The sequence below is a fragment of the Equus przewalskii genome, chromosome 6 (assembly GCF_037783145.1).
Source record: "Equus przewalskii isolate Varuska chromosome 6, EquPr2, whole genome shotgun sequence".
Classification (NCBI taxonomy): Eukaryota; Metazoa; Chordata; class Mammalia; order Perissodactyla; family Equidae; genus Equus; species Equus przewalskii.
In genome coordinates, this window is record NC_091836.1 from 85646423 (window position 1) to 85668082 (window position 21660).

Consider the following 21660-nt stretch of genomic DNA (forward strand, 5'->3'; position numbering starts at 1 on the left):
TGCTGGGTCATAAGGTAAACTCTATGTTTAACTTTTTGAGAACTGCCAAACTCTTTTCCACAGCAGCTGCACCATTTTACCTTCCCACCAACAATGTAACAGGGCTCCAGTTTCTCTACATCCTTACGAACACTTTTCTTTTCTCTCTCTCCCCAAAGTTCCAATACATATTGTATATTCTAGTTGTAAGTCCTTCTAGATCTTCTATGTGAGCCACCACCACAGCATGCCTACTGACAGATGAGTGGTGTGGTTCTGCGCCTGGGAACCAAACCTGGGCCGCTGAAGCAGAATGTGCCAAACTTTAACCACTAGGCCAGCAGGGCTGGGCCAACACTTGTTTTTTATTCTAGCATCCTAATGGGTATGGATTGGTATCTCATTGTAGTTTTGATTTGTATTTCACTAATGACTAATGATGATGAGCATCTTTTCATATGATGGCCATTTGGGAGAAATGGCTATTCAAAGTCCTTTGGCCATTTTTAAATTGGGTTTGCTTTCTGTAGTTGAGTTTTAAAAGTTCTTTATACAATATTTTGGATACCAGGCCCTTATCAGAACTATAACTTGCAAATAGTCTCTTTCATTCTGTGAGTTGTCTTTTTACTTTATTAATAGTGTCCTTTGATGCATGAAAGTTTTTAATTTTGATGAAGCCCAATTTGTTTTTCTTTTGTTGCTTGTGCTGTTTGTGTCATACTTAAGAAACTTGTCTAATCCAAGATTACAAAGATGTGCACCTATGTTTTCTTCTGAGTTTTATAATTTTAGCTATGTTTAGGTCTTTGATCTATTTTGAATTAATTTTTGTATGTTCTAAGAGTCTTACTTCATTCTTTTGCATGTGGTTATCTAATTGTCCCAGGACAATTTACTGAAAAAACTATTTCCCCATTGATCTTGGCAGTCTTGTGTCTTTCCTGGATCATGATTCAAAGAAACAAAAGTAACCAAATAGTTGTCTTGAAATGAAAACTACAACAACCAAAATTAAAAATTCCATGGATGGGTTAAACAGTTGAAGAGAGAAACAGTGAAGTGGAAAAGAAGTCATAATAAATTATTCAGAACTGAAGAAAGTTACTGGTCCATAGATCTAAGGATCCTAAAGAGAAAAAAATAAAAAGATCTCTACACCTAGGCACATCCTAGTTAATACAGATCAAACAAGATTAGCTCTAAGGTCATAAGTGTTGAAGGTACACAATGGATTCATTCATGGAGTTCATTATACGGTTACCTAATTTTGTGTATGTCTAAAATTTGATAAAGCGTTTCAAAAGAGTAATTAAGGGTGAAATAAAGTCATTTTTTTCCTGATAGAAACTGAGTTTATCACCTCAAGAAACTGGCTCTAATTGTTTAAGTGATTGTTCTTTCATCGTCTCTGGGACCTTTTACATGTTATCTCTAGGGTCAGGGAACCACAGCCTCACACTGGTTACCGCTCCCGGAGGGAGGTATGGTATTAGAAGAATCTCCATTTCTCTGTTCTGTAGCGATGTCTGTAACATGATGTTACAATACTATTTACTATTTAAGTAAACTACCACAGACCAGAGACCACACTCATAGAAGCATCTCACTTCTATGAAATGGTGATCAGGCTCTAGCAAGTGGCAATCCAAACCTTTAAATAACCACACTTAGAAATCAGACACAGTATCTGGACATTTTTAGGGGCAGCTGACAGGCCAGTTCTGAAATTCAGGATTACTGGAACCTAGTAAACTCCTGGGTGAGAGACAAAGAACAGCAGCAGTGAGTCCATAGCAAAGTTTGGAACCAAAAATCTTAATATGTTGACGAGGAAAGAAATGATAGCAGAGTTCCTTTATTCCAGAAATATTTTAATATAATCATAGTACAGTTATGAAGTCACAATCAATCCACTGAATATATTCAAGGTATTAATAAAAATATTATACATCTTTACTTGCTACCTTAATATAATTAAAGTATTTGGTTCTTATCGATGAGACTAATTGCCATATTCATTCATATTTGCACTGCTAGTCAAAAAGCATGTCAATAAATCTATGAATTATGGTAGTGGGGCTTCAGTCTTTTTTGATCTGAAATCAAAGTATCAAAATTGAATGTTTTCTTGTTTAAATGCCACAATACTTGAATCCTAGAAAGAACAGTCAACCAATTTAAGGCAAGATATTGGAACTTTTATACAACTTTAATGTGAAAAGATAAAAGAATACTTTATCAAAGATCATACATGCCTTAAAATTTAGATACCTAGAGATTCTTATAAAGGCAGTAATAAAAATGTCAGTGCAAGTTCTACGTTGGGTTCCTCAGTAGAGAAAATAACAGGTTCTTGGAGTAAACCATTATTTTCAAATCCAAAAACACTGCAAGAGGAAAGAATTCTTCTGGTGCAGGACTTCCACGTAGCATAATTATTTTTACTCAATAAAGATAGGTATAAAACATTGTGATTATACATAAAAATTAGTGTCTTGGCCAGTTTCAACTTTTGTTTCAGATTTACTTTAATGCAAGCTTTAACAAAAGGTTTAAAAAAACAGTTGATTTAAAATCTACTGATAGTAGTAGTGCAAAGAGGCGCCTCTGTCCCTTTTTTTGGTAAGGGCTGAAGATTAACATTTCACAAAGAAATAAGTTATATTAAAATATATGTAAAATGTGTGTGTGTTTTTCATGACCAAAGAAGGCACAACATGAATTAAATTAAGAGAAAATATTACCACATGTCCTGAATTCTGGTTAACTATACAGTATTAATCATAATATACACTTTTAGATAAGAATCCAGATATCCTGTAATTGAAAAGTGACAGCACATTTTCTAGCTCTATTATTTGTGCTAAAAGACACTGCTGTAACAGACTGCAATAGGCAGTATACATTGAGTCCAATTAACAATGACCTTTTACCAAGACAGTACTTTTTTTTTTTTTTTTTACAGTGGCTAAGTGACAACTCATGGAATGGAATTAGATCTCAAAAGCTTAAGTGAAAATATCTAGTACTTCTTCATATTTGCAAAGCTACTTACCACACTTTAAGGACATGTTAACTGTATGTGGAAAAAGCAAATAAACGGTGGTGCTTTGATCTGCATTTTAATTAACTTATTAAATAGACAACACATTTTAACATTAAAAAAAGAAAAAGACATTCATATATCATACGGACTTTCCTACAAATGGACCATTAGTGTTAGGCACCAAAAATTTCAAGTTTTTTTTTTAACCTGTCCCACTGATACATCCCTAACTCTTCTACTTCTGCTCTGCAAGTATCAGCATGTACATTAAACATTTGCACAGTTCATAAAAATTCTGTTCTGGGCAACTGAATTGGAGATTGTCCTTCCTTTCTTGGTATTCTTCATTGCATATTTTGTCAGTTATCTCATAGCAACTAGATTGCTACAATCTCTATTACCATTTAAAAAGTGTCTGAATTTCTATTCTAGCCATGAGAATTAATATATATATATATTTATCCAAACTAAACATAAAATTATGTGTGAAGTCGAATGAACAATAAAAATGAAGCTTAATGGTTACTGTAGAATAATTTCAGTCATGTCCCTTATGATTCTGAATTCCATTATATTAAGGACAGTAATTCATGTGAATGTACAATGTTTACAAATGTAAGTAGACAGCTTATAAGACAAACTATGCCATAAAAGTCTACATTAAAATTCAGTCTGGACACTAGAATTCTTGTCCTGGGCCTCTTGTGAAGCGTCTGCCCTACTCATGGAGATCTTCTACCAAACAGGAATGGGCACATGGTGAACAATTTTCACCTGTTTAATGAGGGAGTGAAGTATAGATATATGGAGGTGAAATTACCAAACTTCAACTCACATTCTTGGGAATAAATGTAGGATTATAATGGAATGACGGAATTTAGTGTATGCTGTATTGATGAATTTCATTCAGTTACTGGGCAATGAAAATAAATCAAATGGCTGACTGTTTAAATAACTAAGTCACATATCAGAAGTGGAGAAAATGATCTTTCTGTGAGAAAAGCATTAGTATACATAATTTCTTGTCTTTAATAAGTTGAAAGTGAGTGAAAACTACTTTCTAGTTATTTATCAAGTCAGGAAAAAATTCAGAATGAAGTGCCAGGGAAGCATATGAAGTTAAGGCACCATTATTTACAACTTCAGTGATTGGCACTTATTCTGAAAAAGGCTTTGAAGACATGAATTTTTAAAAGCAATATCGTTTTCCTCTACTTCTATAAACTACTTAGTAGTTCTTAACATAACTATTATTTGTGCTTTGCTTTTCGGCCCTGTGAATAGCAGCTCATTTTATGGGATCATCCTGCACCTTTCCTTTCCTTTGGTGTTTGTGAACATACACAGTGGTAAAGGCTGTAAAAGGTGCAAAACAGGAAAACAAACACACTGTGTCTGTGTGAGAAACAATGCACAACAGCTGGCTGAGCTGACACAGTACTATCAGACCAAACGGAATTACTCAAGAAAGGATTAAATCCTTCACCAGCTCAAGCTCTTTTTCAGGACTTACTGTATATTAAGTGTAGGGTTTATAGTATTCTATATGACTTTAAAACGGCAATGACTTCAACAAATTCATAAAAGTTATATGACTGTTGGTCCAAAAGATGTGTTGAAATGCAGCAAGTACATTTACTTTATAATTTCTGTCCAAGTATAAAAATACTATACAAAGTTCACAAGTGTGTGTGTGTACCAGTCTAACTGCTCGTGCTTCCAAAGCTCAGAAATTCACTAGCTTACAAATAAGTTGCTGCAGTCAGCTGATACCACTTAACTGTCTCTTTGCTCAAGTTGAAATCTTTCAAAGGCAGGGTTACTCCACCCAAGAAAAAGTTCTCCCGCAGAGATTCTGCACTGAGTACACTTAGTTGAAGTTCTCTCTGTCTTAGGGTTTCTTTGCTATATCCACTGTACACAAGCTACAGCAAAGGCAAAAAAGAAACAGTAAGTTACAAATTATTTATTTGTCTGGTTTCTTGGATTATTTTAAATAAAAACATAAGTGAGATTATTAGCATGACTACAATTAATGACATTGAGATCATGACACATCTGGTAGGATTTGTTTCATACTTCAGATGCACATTCTATATTTCAGGAGTCTTGGATTGTATTATCCTTCCTCTGAGTGTCTGACATAGGAATGCACAAAGTAGAAAATTACTATTGCCTAAAAACTAAAAGCATGTTTTTTCTGAGACAGAAGTAGGGGTAAGGGAAGAGAAATTACATGGTAGTATGTCTTAAGATGATCTAAAGCTGGGAAAAAGAGAATGGAAGGAAGCAAGTAGGGATAGCATAATTATAATTATTTTACAAAAAATGAGAAATTAAAATTTCCTTTTGTTGTCTTTTTCCTGTTGGATTTTATATACCATGAAATGATAATTTCTGATTATCCATAATTCAGTGCAAACTCACAAACTATAAATGCAGTGTACAGCAAATACGGAGTGTTGAAAACTATTCTTGCAAACATTTACCACATTAAACACTTAGAATTTTTTTTCAGGAAAGCCTCACCATAACTTCTGAGAAACATCTCCGTAACCTAGTCCTTCCCACTGTTTGACTATAAAAACTAAAAAACTGACCACACTTCATTTTCTTGAAAGTACAACACTAACTAGAAAAAAGCCAATACCACTTCTTGAGAATAATACCAACTGGTCTTCACCAAACATTTTATATGCTTGTAAAGGGCTGAAAGGACATTCTATGATTTTCATAAGTTTATAAGCTTGATGAAAATTCAGAATTATTTGCTTCCAAATCTCTACCCAGACATTTTTGTGTGGATGTAATGTTCATGCACACAAATAACGTGGTGTTTATCCTAAAGAAGTAGCTGACTAAGGATTAGTGGGTTTTAATAAATCAGTAAGTTTATAAGTTGACCGTGAGTAGCTCAGCAGGGTCACAGTTCTGCTCCCCACTGTTCGCTGATGCTTTGCTTACTGCTTTCAGTTGGGGGCAATCTATTTTAAGAGGGTTGCTGACAGATAAAACAAATTAGGAGGATGATTTTGAAACTACATTCTATCAAACAAAGGTAAAGGTACTGAAGATGCTTTAAAAGAATAAACAGGAGGGGCACCTAACTTCAATTATCTGAAGGGCTGCCACGTAGCAGGAAAAGAGGAGTTCTGTGTGGTTCCAAGAAGGACAACTGAGACCAACAGGTGCAAACTACGGGGGGGAAGATTTCAGCTCAGTAAAAAAACAAGAGTTGGAGCTGCCCAAAACCAACTAGATGGCCTGGAACTATTTCAGCACAGATTGGACATCCACTTTTGAAAACGTTATAGAGAGGGTTCAAGCACTGGAAAAGGAGTTGAATAATGGCCCCTGAGATCTTTTTAAAAGGTCTAAAGGTCTATGACTAAGGGTTCAATTCTGCACCATTTTATTAAATACCATTGGACTACTATTGTTTTGCTTAACTAGTACAATACATAGTTCAGCAACTGATATCTAAAAATTTTAAAGTGTTTAAATTTTAAAATCTCAAAACAACAAAACTAGGAAACCTTTAGAAATTACTTTAACTTACCATTTCATTGAATGTCGGATTCCTAGTTTTTCGTGAAATTTTGGTTTTACGTTTGGATGTTTTGTGGGTATCTGGAAGTAGGTATGTTTTGACATATGGATTTGGGTCAGCCCCATCTTCAGTAACCTACAAAAAAAAGCATTTCCTTAACAGTAGTGCTTCCTACTAAGGCACAGGTTCCCTCTACACTCATCATTATTTGCAATCACTCACAAGATCTTTGATGTGCATCACCATGATGAAGAGAGTACCATTTCGGTAAGACACAGATAATTTCACTGCTCCTCCTATTTGGCCTGGAGTAGGACTGAAGAGACCTGCATCTGAAAATAGAAATATGCTCATCTTTATTTTATCTTGCTTGCAGTGGTTCAAGCTGCAATAAAAAATTTTACTTTAATTCCAGGACCATCACATGGGGGAAAAAAGGTAAAGAACCTGGTAGTCACTGACAGTATTTGTTTAGTAATCACACTCCATCAGGAAAATTAAGTGTATCCAGAAATAGACTGGCTTAGAAAGAATGCCCTCCTCTCATTCTCACTAGACTACAGCCAATAACCCCGCTGTCACTCTGCCACATCCACTGAGAAGTTACAGACTTGCAGGTCATAGGGAAGCCATGAATTATCAATAAAGAGAAAAAAGAATCTCACCTGCAGACCTAGCTATTCCTTCAGCTTTCTCATCACGAAGTAAAGGGTGGAAAAAAGTACAAACCAGATCACACTAAGATAGAGGAAGAAAAAGATTTATTAATTTAAATATAGTGTAGCACAAAAAATAACATGTTATTATTTTTCAGTTAGGACAGTCACCTCTGCTACATCTGTTGAAGCACTCATCAAACTCTGTAAATAACTGTTTAACTCAATTTTTCTTTTGGCTGCTACATCTTTTATGTGTGTTCTTCCTAGAACCATCCTATTAGGAAAGCTACAAAACAAAAACAAAAACAAATGGGATTTAAAATTATTTCATATTGTATTTGCAGACTCGAGGACAATATTTACTTAAAAATACACTTTTTTATATATTTAAATACAAAATGGAGTCTTAATCTACTATAATCTGTCATGATTTCTCTTCAGAGTACTAGAGATGAAATACTTCAAGTATCCATTATCCTTTTATGAACCTTGGTACAAAAGGTATTGTTTTGCTTATTACTTATTTTCTACTTATTTCTTCTTAAAATGAATCATTCACAAATATTTTATGCAGATCTTATCCTCCAAAATAATCATTACTCAACCAGCCATACCTATTGTAGATGCCAGTAAAATCAACAAATTACATAGGGCCCAAATCAAGATAATCTTTTTTTCTTTTTTAAAAGATTGGCACCTGAGCTAACATCTGTTGCCAATCTTTTTTTCTTTTTCCTTCTTCTTCTCTGCAAAGCCCCCTAATACATAGTTGTATATTCCAGTTGTAGGTCTTTCTGGTTGTGCTATGTGGGACACCGCCTCAGCATGGCCTGATGAGCGGTGCCGTGTCAGCACCCAGGATCCGAACCAGTGAAACCCTGGGCCTCAGAAGTGGAGTGCGCAAACTTAACCACTCGGCCACGGGGCCGGCCCCAAGATAATCTTAATTCTGCTTATTTTGGTGGCAGTGGAAAAATGAGATTGCACATGGAAATAAAACTCTGATGCCCACTTTGCTGCCTCCTCACTTTTAAAATCTATTCTGAGAAGAATATGAGCAATTTGATACAGGAAAACTACTGGTCGTTAGCTACATTAAAACTGAGAGTTTCCAAAGGGTATCAGATACAAATCTAAGTACTAAGATTTTGATATACAGTCTCAATGCCTCAGCTTATTATTTTTCAGAGAAGTTCGGTATGCCCATAACAGATTATTTCTTCAGTGATTAAAAATCTGACTTTTTAAAACCAAGATTCCAAACTATTATCCTGTGTTGCTTACTGTGGTAGAGACAACAAATTTAAAGCTTCGACTAAAATCAGAAGGCTGGAATATCCTATGTTTTAAGTTTAAGATCTTGATCATTTACTCATTGTTTATTCATTCAACAAAAACTTACAGTTTCTTGTCTATGTCTAGTACTATATTAGGTCCTTATGAGACAAAGGAAAATAAGTCACACATGGTTCATAGTATCTTACTGTTAACACAAAGCTTTGACCTACACTAGATACTCAATTGTTTCCTGTAAAAAAAGGATTAATGTACAAAGATGGGAACATACCCTGGTAACTTCCAAAGTGGAAAAATAATACTGAGCTTATTGTGAAGTTCCTGAAACTCATCAAACGTCCGGAATACAAATGATGGTTCAAGCTGTCCTTCCCTCAAAATTCGGACTACGTAAATCTGAAAAGAAATCATACCCCAAACACATTAGATTTATAATACAACCTTTCCTGACAGGAAGAAGATTTAGAGCTTGACCATTATACATAGCCCAAGTGCTTTTCACTTGGTAATATATATGTCACCAATAGGAAACAGCAAATATAAAAGTCTTCATATATATAGCACATCTAACTACATTCTAAGAGTGATCTTAACCACTGCAAGAATATAAACAAGAAGTGGAAAGTGAAAGTCATTTTATTTCCAGGATTAAATATAATAAATGTATTTCCCAAATTTATAAACTTAGTGCATTTCGAATGAAAATAGTAAGTTCATTTAAGAGAGTAAATGAGAAAAAAGGCAAAATTTATGGCAGCAAGGGGATGAGGGAAAACATATCTTACTGGATATTTATCTATTATACAATCACAGTACTCTGAAGAGTAAAACCCTGGTGCAGAAAGAGTCAGACAGATCTACAGAAGACCAGAGATAAATTCAGGGATATATATGAATTTAGTATATTTAAAGGTGGCATTATAAATCACTGGGGGAAAGAATGGACTACTCAATAAAATGGTGTTAGGATAAGATACTCAATAAACATGCAAAACTTTCCTAATAATAAAACAGATGAAAATTAAAATAGTGCACTTTCTAAAATCTATCAATTTGTCAAAAATTTAAAGACTGACAGTACTGCAAAGTATTATCCAACAAAAATATTAGCACAGGGGTGAAAAATATATTGGGGGAAAAAAGCACGCTGAAGACCTTGTTTTTTTTTCAAAAATAAACTTTATTTGTGTGTGTGTTTTAAAATATTTCATCTCTGAAGAGTGGAATGAGAACTTAGACTTTTACTTTATATGCTTCCACATTGGTTGAATTTGTTACAGTGAGCAAGCTTTACCTTTGAAATTAAGAACAAATTGAAGATTAGGAAAGACGAAAGCAAAATAGCACCACCCTTTTAGTCTTATCTGTGAAAGGAAGAATATCATTTGTCCCTCATGGTGTTAGAGCAAATTTACCAAGAAATAAATACCAAAAAACAATTAGGGATGCTCTCAGTACGATTACTTAGTTTTGGAACATCCATGGAAGAAAGAAGTTTGAAAAGAACAAATTCTTGGCACTTCAGCAGTCAGTGCAGGAAGAGGGACCGGACAACAATAACGCAGCCATGAGTCTCTACACACTTACGTAATGTTTATCTGGGTTGTATTTCTTATGATAAGTGAAAACAGAGACTTCCTTGATTCGACCATCTTGTCTAAAGGAGTATGTTTTGGGTGAAAACGAAAGGATGGGTTCATCATTGGAAGGAAGGCCAGAAAAACGCAACTGAGCAAGGTTGTGAATGAAGAAGTTAAACTTTGTGGCAATGCTTCCCAAACTTGATTCAATCAGCCTACAAAATAAACAGAAAATGTGTAAACAGTAAATGTTCATGAGAACACATGCTCAATTGTTTTAACATAATAAAAGATAAAAAACACTTTCATTCATATTAAACAGATTCTCACTTTGCCAAGGATTCCCTTTGTTCTATAGGCCAAAAACCCATTAAAATATATCTCACCCCCCCAAAAAATTTTAGCACAAAGTTTCCATTCCATCCCATCCCACTGTCTCCAAGAAATGATGCTTGGATTCCTTGAGCTCTGTGGGGTCGAACACTAATTAAAAAGCTACTAGGGATAGAAGATGATTGGTATAATGCCAAAAAGATGATTCATTATTTTATTCCTGTAATAAACGGGTAAGGTGACAAACAGGTATAGAAGGAAGCATCCAAAGTAATCCAAATTTTAAAAAATCTCTTCTATCAAAGAGTAGAATAGTAAAATCTAGTACTAGATACCTTCTTCAGACAATCATAATTTCCCTCAGTTGGAAAAAGAAGTTTTGACAGGATGGGGAGTTTGGTTGTGATAAATTTGGAAGGCAGGCCTGGATAAAACATTTTAGGCAAGCAAAGGAAATAAGAAGTCTCAGAAACAGGATAAAGGAGTACAGAAAAAGGAAAGAGGTTAAACAAGAAAAGTCAGAGAACCTCCTGGAAAGAGTTTTGCCTTGCGCTGGACTGAATGTCTGTGCCCCCACAACTTCACGTGTGGAAGCCCCGACCCCATTAAGCCTTTATGGAGTTAGTAATAAAGGTTAAATAAGGCCATGAGGGTAGAGCCCTGATCCAACAGGATTAGTGTCCTTATAAGAAGAGACAAGAAATCTCAGGCTTTCTTGCTCTATCTCCCCCCTTCATGTGAGGAAACGGCAAGAAGGCAGTCATCTGTAAGCTAGAGCCCTCACTTTAGGAAGCGAGTCAGCTGGCACCTTGATCTTGGACTGCCTAGCCTCCAGAACTTTGAGAAAATTAACTTGTGTTGCTTAAGCCACCTCGTCTATGCATTCTGTTATGGCAGCCCAAGCTGATTAATAAATGCCTGCTCTATAGTTTTGCCCAGGGGAGCCAACAGATCTCTTTGAAAAACAAAACAAAAACCCATCAATACCTAAACTATCAGGCTTAGTTTGGAAGGCTATACAAAAGTCAGCTTCCTCCAATTCAATTCAGCCCAGACTCTTGAGACTAGAGAAGCCCAGTCCAGTGTTTTCTACCTCTTCTCCACTGAGAGGAAGAAGGCAAGAGAATAGGAAAGAAAAGAACATGAGCTCATGTGCCCCTCCCTGATGTGGCATTATAATGAAGTGGTACCACTAGCCAGTAACCAACCTGCTCACCAGGCCTTTAGAACATATTTGTTAGGAAGAGCTGCTTTTAAAGCAATAATGACAAGTTAAATGCCAGTCACTGGTATATGTGTTCCAAGTACTATGTCACATAATAACGCTTTATTAGGGCAATGTCCCAGAATTCACTGTTGTAAGCACTTATGGCATGCCTGAAAACTGTTATGGCAGAATCTTGAAAAATTGATTGGTACAGTTATCATGTGAGAAAAAAACCCTTGTATTTGGCACTGTAGAAAATATGTTTCACAGAAATAGTTCATAAATAGGATCTTTATAAGTGAAATCACATAATAAACCTTGAGATCATATTTTGAGAGAAATAAATGTATTTTTTAAAGTACTATTGCAAATCCTTTATATTTATTCATTAAATAAACTTTTGACATAAAATAAACTTTTGATAAATCTACTATTTGTTAATCCTGTGAATCACAATTTTTTCCTGTCAGTGTTTTGATATATAGCATTTGTTTAAACTAAGGAAAACAAATCAAAACTAAACTGTATGTGCCTTCTCTAATATACCCAAATATGTCTTACCTAGTAAAGAAAATTGTAGCTTCTGCATCTGTAGTTTGGGGCTGAAGCGCATCTCTAACATATTTCAAATCTTGAATACTTGTAAGTTCTGGTAACCCTGAAGGAATCATCTATAGGAAAGGGAAAAAGAAGTTTGTGAGTTAAATTCTTTAAAACTCTATTCCCCACTCCTCCCTAAAAGGTGGCCAAGTAATCGAACTAAGACAAACAAAAACAATCACAGGTTTGAAGAGTTTTGTTAGTGTTTTTAGGACCTAAGTGATTCTCTTATAAATGAGAAAAATTGAGGCCAAGGAAGTCAATTGTTGGAAGTCACAGAGCCAATTTATGGAATAAAAGCTGTGAAATCCAGACCTTTTGTCTAGTCATCTGTCCCTACATCAATTTCAGTCACCATAAAAAATCATAGTGGGTTTATTTGTTTGTTTTTACTTTTTACTTAATATACATCCAGAAAAGTACAGAAATCTTAAGTGTACAGCTTAATGAATGTTCACAATCTGAAAATATCCAGATGAAGACAAAATTATTTATCAGCATCCCAGATAACCTTCTGAGGATCCCTTTTAGTTACTGATACCCTTCATTCCCAGGGCAACCACTCTAGTGACTTATTTTTTTGTATTTTGCATAAATGGCAGCTGGCATATTTCACCTAACAGTAATTTTTAAATATGTTGGTAATAATATATCTGACATTTACTTTCTTTTTTTTTCTTTTTTGAGGAAGATTAGCCCTGAGCTAACTGCTGCCAATCCTCCTCTTTTGCTGAGGAAGACTGGCCCTGAGCCAAAATCTGTGCCCATCTTCCTCCTCTTTATATGTGGGACGCCTACCACAGCATGTGTGCCAAGTGGTGCCATGTCCGCACCCGGGATCCGAACTGGTGAACCCCGGGCCACTGAAGCGGAATGTGTGCACTTAACTACTGCACCACTGGGCCGGCCCCTGACATTTGAAACTATGGTAAATTTTATTCCAAAAACTCACAAAATATCCCTGCTTTAGATATTGATACACTGTAGCATTAATATAAAATTAATTAAATGCTTGTAAAGAACAGAGTTACCAGTGAAAGAAGGTTAAGAAAGAGGTTTGTTTGCTTTCTTATCAAGTTGTAGGCCTGACAGCAAAGGTCCACAAACAACTGGAAACGAATGGTGGGCTTTTCGCCTCCATTAATGACATATGCCATATCAGAGGTCAGCACAAAAGGAGCCCGATCTCTATTTAAAAGAAAGCACATACAAAGTATTATTTATAGAAGATATTAAAATAGTGCTATTTCTATTCCATGGTTATTGAACTATGTTATCTGAACCAAAGCAATTTCCAACTGGGAAACTTAGTATCAGGCAGTTTTCAATTTGCATAATTTTAAAAAATTCACATTTTCAGGAAAGCCATCATATATAATTTCATTATTTAGATAGAACTTATAAATGAAATTTTTTTCAAGGTGATATTTGAGATCAAACAGTAGTTATAAACATACAGAGAGAAAAATTTTGTACTCATTATGCAAATAGGAACATTTCTAATAGGTATCACTAACTAGATAAAATAAAATACACCTTAACTCATTTCAACAAAGGTTACACACACATACTCATTCTTGTCTACTACAAGGTAAAGTCATCTCTTAGGGTCTTTTTCATCCCCAGTTATGCTCAAAGGGAGCTACAAGGCAAAAAACAGCAAGAAAAAAGATTGGGGACATTAATTTGTGAAATAGGAAGCACCTCTTTTCTTTAGCAATAACAGTAACAATATTAGTACCTTTTGAAGCTACCAAACATCTGTGCATGGCCCAAAAACTTTCCAAAGTCAATGTGAAACATATGTCCTGTGCTTCGAAGCATTATATTGTCATTGTGTCGATCACAGATGCCTAAAACATAGGTGGCTACACAGCATCCGGCACAAGAATAGATAAAATTCTCAGAAGCCTATAATAAAGAGATAAAATTATTTTAGGAAAAAAATTATTTTTAAAAGAGGCAGGGTTACCTTAAAGTAATTCATCACTCTTTGAAAACACTGTTGTAATCCACTTTCTCAACAGTTTATAAACTCGGTTATGGTAACAAAAGCCAGCCTTTTCATATTTCAAAAACAAAAACACCCTGCTAGAGATGGTTATTGCCCCTTCTCTGTAGCTTTTGTCTTGTAACAGGCAGAGATCCCACCAGTCCCTACTTAGGGCACACGCTGCCTTTGAACATCTTGTAGGCATCGTGTTTGTGGAACCCTGCTCCTCATAGGCTCTGCTGCTTACCACAAGTGGTAACACTGGGCCCAAGATTAATCTGAATAAAAAAAAATTTTCCCTTTTTTTGGCTTGTAGGGAGGGCATGTGTAAAGAAAGTCACCTTATATCTTTAAACATCCAGTAATATAATTAATGTGTTTTGTTGCCCATTTGGTGACTCTTATGTGTCATCTGCAAGTTTCTCAAACCTGCACACCTTCTTTTTTAGGCCTGTCTGTCTTGAGAATTAAACTACTAAAATAATATCACACAGAAGAATACAGCAAGATGCATACAATGAATATTTTGATCTAAAGCATGTACATTTAGTTTATTCTCAAGATACTACATTCCTGAATGGAGCAGTCATATATGAGCTCTATATGTCCATATGGTTAACTTTATCCTGTAATCCCCAGAAATCATCATCAATTACTGATGATGATAATGGCAAATGTTTATACAGCACTTATCACAAACTGGGCACTGCACTGCTCTCTCTCCACATACACATACACACACAGAATACATGTGTACATATGTGTTTTGTATGTATACATTAACTCATTTAAAATCTCACAACAAACCAATGACATAGGTACTGTTATTACTGGCATTTTATATATGAGGGAAACTGAAACACAGAGGGGTTATTTGCCCAAGATCACATAAGTGTTAAGTAGCAGAGCCAATATTCAAACCCAGGCGATGTGACTCCACAATGTTACATTCCCTCTTAGTAAAGCACATAAAAGAGCCAAATGCAAAAAAGGCACTCAATGTATGTTACTTGACAATTATTTTGTGTGAAACAACTTACCTAAAATCACAAAAGAGCCAACACTGCTATAAACAAGTATTGGCTTCTGCTACACTGCTTTCCCCAAGCCACAAAGAAGTAAGAAAAGGGAATAATCTTAAACAGTTTAAAAGACCAACAAAGGACAAAATTCTACTTTATTTGGTTGGTGAACACAGAAATTGAAATATAATGATGTACACTTTAAAATAATATAATGTAAGAAAATAAGAAGAAGAAGAAACCGAGATCTTAAATCACTATTGGAAGTTCCTGAGTCTTCCTTAGGCCAATTTAGGATCATCAGAAGCCTCGTGTCCTAAGAAATTTCCCTTTCCTATTATGTAATTCAAAAGTATACTAAAACAAAAAATTGATGCCTCCAATAGTAAGAATAGCTATCAATTATAGAATTTACTCTATGTAGCACTTTACATATATTAATTCATTTAATTCTCACAAAACTTTATACTACTATTATTTTTTACAACCATAATATATACTCAATACTATAATATGTACTATAATGTTTTATAGCAGAGGTCACTGAGGCACAAAGAGGTTAATAATCTGCCCAAGGCTCTATAGCTGGAGTGACTTGGGACCTGAATTCAAGCCCAGAGAGTCTGGCCCATAATCTTGCTCTTAACTGCCACAACATGCAGCCACTCTTATTCATTTCCACAACTTTTTCCAAGATCTTTGTGAAATATAACTTTCTGAATTATAAAAATACCTGTCTTGCTGGCCTCTAGATACATGTTTGAAATGTTTTTTGGGTCATTTAGCATTGGTTCATAAGATTCCTGCCATTAAATGCTTTCTGTTTTCATATTCTTTTCTTTAGTTGGAGAAAGATGCTGTTTTCACAACTTAGACTAAACGGCTAGTCACTAGAGTTGAAAAATGAAAGCACTTAAGACCTATGTAATATATTTTTTACAAAGTTTTTTAGAATAAGGAGACATGCTAATCACCTTTTCATATTCCTCTTCAGAGGGATTGTATTTCCTCAGCCACTCTGCAAGTGGTTTATCTTTAAAGGATCCGGTCACACCATATTCCACTTGAATTTTCCTGAGGGTGTCTGAAGCAGGAACTAGCTCCACCATGCCTTTAACAACAAAACATTAAGCTATGCGAAAATATCTCCCAAAAGTAAGCCTTTAAAAAATTTATAGCTTTCAATCTTCGACATAAGACACCAGCTAGCAATTATCATTTAAAAAAAATCAAGTCTGGCAGCCCACGGTAGAAAATGTGAGCAATCAAAATTATTTTTATTTTCAGAAGTTCCCAAGATATAAAGTTGAATTTGACTATTTGAGACTCTATAGTCTGTACATCCATGTGCTACCCCCACAGGGAATAACAACAAACCCAGATGATACTGACCTCGCTAATACACTTACTTACAAGATACACCACGTCACATTTCAGCACAAAAAATTTTCTCTAGTCATATATTTGGGCAACGTAAGAGTGTTTCAGAGTACATTAAGCCCGTTCAAAGGGAAGAACAGATTAAGACTGTCCTTGTGATACCCTTCAGTCTCAAGTAAGTGTTTAGTCTTCCTAATTGAAATGTAAATGCCTGGCGGGGCAAATCATTTTTTGTTTTCTCTATAACTCCGTTAAAACAAGTATCAAACAAATAAATTATGGGACATCTACACAATGGAATACAACGAGGTAGATCTCTATGAGCTTACATAGAAAGATCTCAAAAATATGTTTTTAAAGACAAAATCCAGATGGAGCACTGTACCTTTTGTTTTTAAAAGAAAGACTATTAGGTATGATGGAATATACACAAAATATTCCCAGAAGGCTATGTAAGTGGTTATATTTTGGGAATGGGATGCCTAGGATCGAGGATGGAGGTGTGGGAGAAAACTAAGATTTACTCTTCAATTTATTCTATTACATGTTATATGGATATTTTACTACGTGCATATATTATTTATATAATTTAAACATTAGTTTTATATATTTTAAAAATCAGGCAGATGCACTGGTGTCAAAATAAAAGATATAGATACAGAGACCTGCTTTGGACAAAGGATTGGAAGAAAACAAGTCAACAAGGCTTCCAGGTCACCCCCAAAAAGAGTATGCAGGGCCAGGTTGTAATCCTAGTAGTCTGGTCACACTTGGCAGAAGGAATTCATTTGTATCTTTTGTTTGTTTGGTTCCATCATCTAGTTTATAGTTCATAGTGATATCCTTTTTCAATGAGTACCTGTACCTTGATTCTATGATTACATTTAATCAAATTTTTAATATACATACAAATTTCTAATTTCATAATCAAATATACATATGTACAAATTACTAGGTACAAAACAGTGGACCAAAGGTCATAAGATAGACACAGTACTACTATATATGTAAGATATGGTGCCTGCCCTAAGAGAACATAAAATCAATCCAGTCGGGGGGCTGACCCTGTGGCCAAGTGGTTAAGTTTGCATGCTCTGCTTCGGCAACCCAGGGTTTCACGGCTTCAGATCCTGGGTGCAGACATGGCACCGCTCATCAGGTCATATTGAGGCAGCGTTCCATATAGCACAACCAGAGGCACAATTAGAATATACAATTATATACTGGGGGCTTTGGGGAGAAGGAAAAAAAAAACTGGCAACAGATGTTAGCACAGGTGCCAATCTTTAAAAAGAAAAAAAAAATTCAATCCAGTGGGGAAGGTACAAAATAGGCAGTAAATGTCTGGTGAGTATTAAAGACAATTGCTGAATCTGGAGCAGGGAGGGATTACTATAGACTGAGGTGCTTGTTAAAAACTTCAGAGGGTGTGGATATCATTTCTTCATTTGAAAAATTAAGGATACGGTGAGATAACAGAAGTGAAAAACTTAGCACAGAGCAAGGCACAAAGTTAGCACTCAACCATTAGTTAGAATCAACATAAAAAACAAGAGGAATTTGATTGTCTCCAAAGTTATAAAGAATTCTATAAGAAAGAGTAAGTTGAACTATATGAAAAGTGTGGTGACAGAAACACCAATCTAACGAAATGATAGGCTCTCATTGAGGAATCCTGCTTGATAAAACAACTTCCATCTTACAAGACTTATATGAAAATCAACCAGCAAGAATCCTTAAATTGACCTTATTTCCTTTTTGACAAGATAAAGTTTGTATATCGTAACCTGAGAAAAGAAACTGGTAAGGTTCTCATACTGTCCTGATGGATAAAATGGAGAAATGTGGAGTGGTTGATAACACAATGAAGTAGATAAGTAACCAAGCAAAATACAGTACCCCAAAATTTAGCAATCACCCAAAGGGAGATCTCTCGTGACATGGCACAAGGATTGGTCCTTGGCCCTCTCTCAGTAAACATTTTTTTCAATGACTTAGCAGAAGCTACAGAATACATGTGCTTCACATCGGTTCATGACATAAACTAAGAGGTTCAATGACAGATAACAAAATTCAGATTTTAAAAAGAACCCAAGAGGCTGAAAACTAATGGATCAAATGTAACAAGAAAGTTAATAGTTAAGGTCCTACACTTGGGTCTAAGACACAAAATGTATAAGTATAGAATGGTCAAGACACGGTTTAGCAGGAGCTAGTATGATGGTTTTATTTGTGAATAAGCTCCACGTGGAAAAAGCTCCACTTTTCCCATCCTTCTGCATTCTACAAAATCCAGGTGCCATTCTTAGAGACTATGGATCACTTGACCCCTTTACAATGAGAACAATCAGGTGATAAGGTAACTTAAAGTCACATATGATAAACGGCTGAAGAATATGAAACTCAGGATCTGAGGCCACAATATACGTGTCATCATGAGGAAGGATTTGACTTAATTATATGATAGTCTATGAAGAGAACTACAACTGATGGGTAGAAGACACCAGGAGTCAGTTCCCACTCACCTGAATACAAGAAAGAAATCTACAACTATCAGAGCTATCCAGGATAAGATGGACTAGCTTGAAATGCAGCGAATTCCCTTCACTATAGACACTTAAGCATAAATTGAATGGCAAATATTAGAAACAAAGGTTAGATTATATAATCTTTCAGGTGACTTCCTAGTGTCTATGATTAGAATCTGTGAAGTATTTCTCGTTTCCACCAACCATAGGTGATCTTTCCTTTAAAATCCCACAGCATTGCCTTTGTAATTGTTAGAACTTTTAGCTTATTAAAGCATTTCTAATTACTTACGTGTTTAACTGCTTCCCTCTAAAATATAAGCACTACATGTTACTAGCATTTTGCAGCTAGATGGTAGAAACACAGAAAACATTTGTTGCATAAGAATGATGGTAACAGCTGCAATTTATTGAGCACCTAGTAAGTATCAGATACTAGGGTATTTTATATTCATTATCTCATTTAATTATCACAATATTCCCACGAGTGTAGTACTATTATTATTCACACTTAACGTATGTGGTAAGGAAAAAGACTTATTCAATAAATAACAAGATGAAGTCTGCTCTTAGTAGGAAAAAACACATTATTTTATTTTGCAGAATTGAAATCAAAATTGGTTTTACTTAGACATGGCTTTGCTTTTAAGTCAAAAGCTAAAGACCATAAAGTCCCCATTGGGTCAATTAATGGACACCTCTGGTTACTGCAAAGCATTTATTAGAACTACTTACTGAGTTATTTGATAGTGAGCAAATGAATCAATAAAGTTACACTAAATTAAAGTAAGAAACTACTGAGATCATAGTGCACCAGCATCAGGACCCTTAGAGAAGGTACACTCAGAGCTAAGTTCACACAAAAAAATAAGATACCAAGACACAGCTAACAGACTTACCTCGATCTCTGCCAGTTGAGAGACATTTGAAAATTACCATTCTTAGATCTAGTCCTTCTTTAAGCCAGATCTTGTCCATAATCTTTATCATCTGTAAAGCTAACATATCTTGCCGAAGATCTTCACCAACCTTGAAATCAAGGAAACAAAATGAAACTCGTACCTTTCCAAAAGACTTAATAGATTACATACTATAAACGAGGGGTAGAGGGGAATTTCAAAAAGAGCGAAGAATGAGAAAAACAGAACTGCCTTTTTATTCTTCTGCAGCATTCTAAAGAAAGTTACTTAACCTCTTCATGTCTCAATTTACTCAACTGTACACGTTAAAAGGCTGGGTTTTACGGTATGTGAATTATATTCAGTTTTTTAAAAGGGCAATATGGGGCATCTTTGTGACGATCAAAATATTACATATCTTGTCTGTATCAATGCCAATATACTGATTGTGATATTGTATAATAGTTTTGCAAGATGTTTCCATTGGGGGAAACTGAGTAAAGGGTACACGGGATCGCTGTATAATTTCTTACAACAGACTATGAATCTATAATTATCTCAAAATAAAAAGTTCACTTAAAAAAGTTAACTCTGCCAAAATGAATTAATTCTAACTGGAATCATATCGAGTTTTCATTTTCTTTTTAAAATTGGATAAAATAACTTTAAAAAACACATAATGATGAATACATTTTTAAGACTAGCCAAGAAAATTTTGAAAAAAAATAAGGGAAGGGATTTGCCTTAACAAATATCAAAACTCAACATACAAAATTTCTGTATTCAAACAGATGGTACTGTTTCAGGAAAAGGCAAATTACATCACTAAAATAAAATGAGTCCAAATTCAGATCTGAGTATAGGGGAACTTGCTATATATATCAAAGGTGGTTCAAGAGAAGCTATCTTTATGAACTACTACTACTAATCAAGTTCATTGAATTAACTAACTCTCCATTCTTTCTTCAAAATATACTAATTATGATCACAACACACAGAATTTTGACTGGTAATAGATTCCTCTGTAAGTACTTCACTCCTGCTGCTTCCCACAGATAAGTTATACGTTCCCAAAAACCAGTGCCACTGCTCACGGTTTTGGGTTTCACAATACACAACTCTAGCGAATACCATTCACATCACCATCTGTGTGAAAGGCACTGCCTAGAGTTATGATGTGCATAGGCAGCAGTTCTAGCCCAGAGTTACATTTGTTCCCAAATCTGTTTGGGAACAGTTTATGTCAGTGGTAATTTTTCACATAATTATTCAATTTAATTAAATATTAAGTAAACAAAATTACTTTTACAATTTTTGGAAAAGGAATTTGAGAAAAGAATTCTAAATTATGGTTTAAAAACAAAGTAACCTTATTTTTCTTACCTTAAACATGACATTAATTTCTTCTCCCATTGGATCAGCATTCACCATTGTGACTTTTAGGGGCACAGCATTAGAACTGAAGAAGGAACATGACTACAAATGCAACGAGTTAAGCATTAGTAAGATAACACTGGAAAAAAAATGGGTTTGAGATATTTTGTCCTAGGTAGTTCTCCTTTCACTTGTTCCTTTGAACTATGGC

General features: G+C 35.0%; 1 protein-coding gene across 2 annotated transcripts in view; it reads right to left on the minus strand.

Moving 5' to 3' along the window:
• Positions 1–1832: 1832 nt before the first annotated feature.
• The window catches only part of PIK3C2A (phosphatidylinositol-4-phosphate 3-kinase catalytic subunit type 2 alpha), a 91155-nt gene continuing 71327 nt past the window's right edge, over positions 1833–21660 (minus strand). For both annotated transcript variants that reach the window (XM_070626513.1, XM_070626514.1), the window contains exons 21-33: positions 21459–21551; positions 20076–20205; positions 16243–16379; positions 13995–14164; positions 13285–13441; positions 12215–12324; positions 10121–10328; positions 8805–8929; positions 7406–7523; positions 7244–7316; positions 6801–6910; positions 6588–6713; positions 1833–4953 (exon numbers count right to left, since the gene is read on the minus strand). In XM_070626513.1, the coding sequence (XP_070482614.1) occupies positions 4771–4953; positions 6588–6713; positions 6801–6910; positions 7244–7316; positions 7406–7523; positions 8805–8929; positions 10121–10328; positions 12215–12324; positions 13285–13441; positions 13995–14164; positions 16243–16379; positions 20076–20205; positions 21459–21551 (1740 nt within the window). In that variant the 3' untranslated portion in view covers positions 1833–4770. The remainder of the gene's footprint in view (positions 4954–6587; positions 6714–6800; positions 6911–7243; positions 7317–7405; positions 7524–8804; positions 8930–10120; positions 10329–12214; positions 12325–13284; positions 13442–13994; positions 14165–16242; positions 16380–20075; positions 20206–21458; positions 21552–21660) is intronic.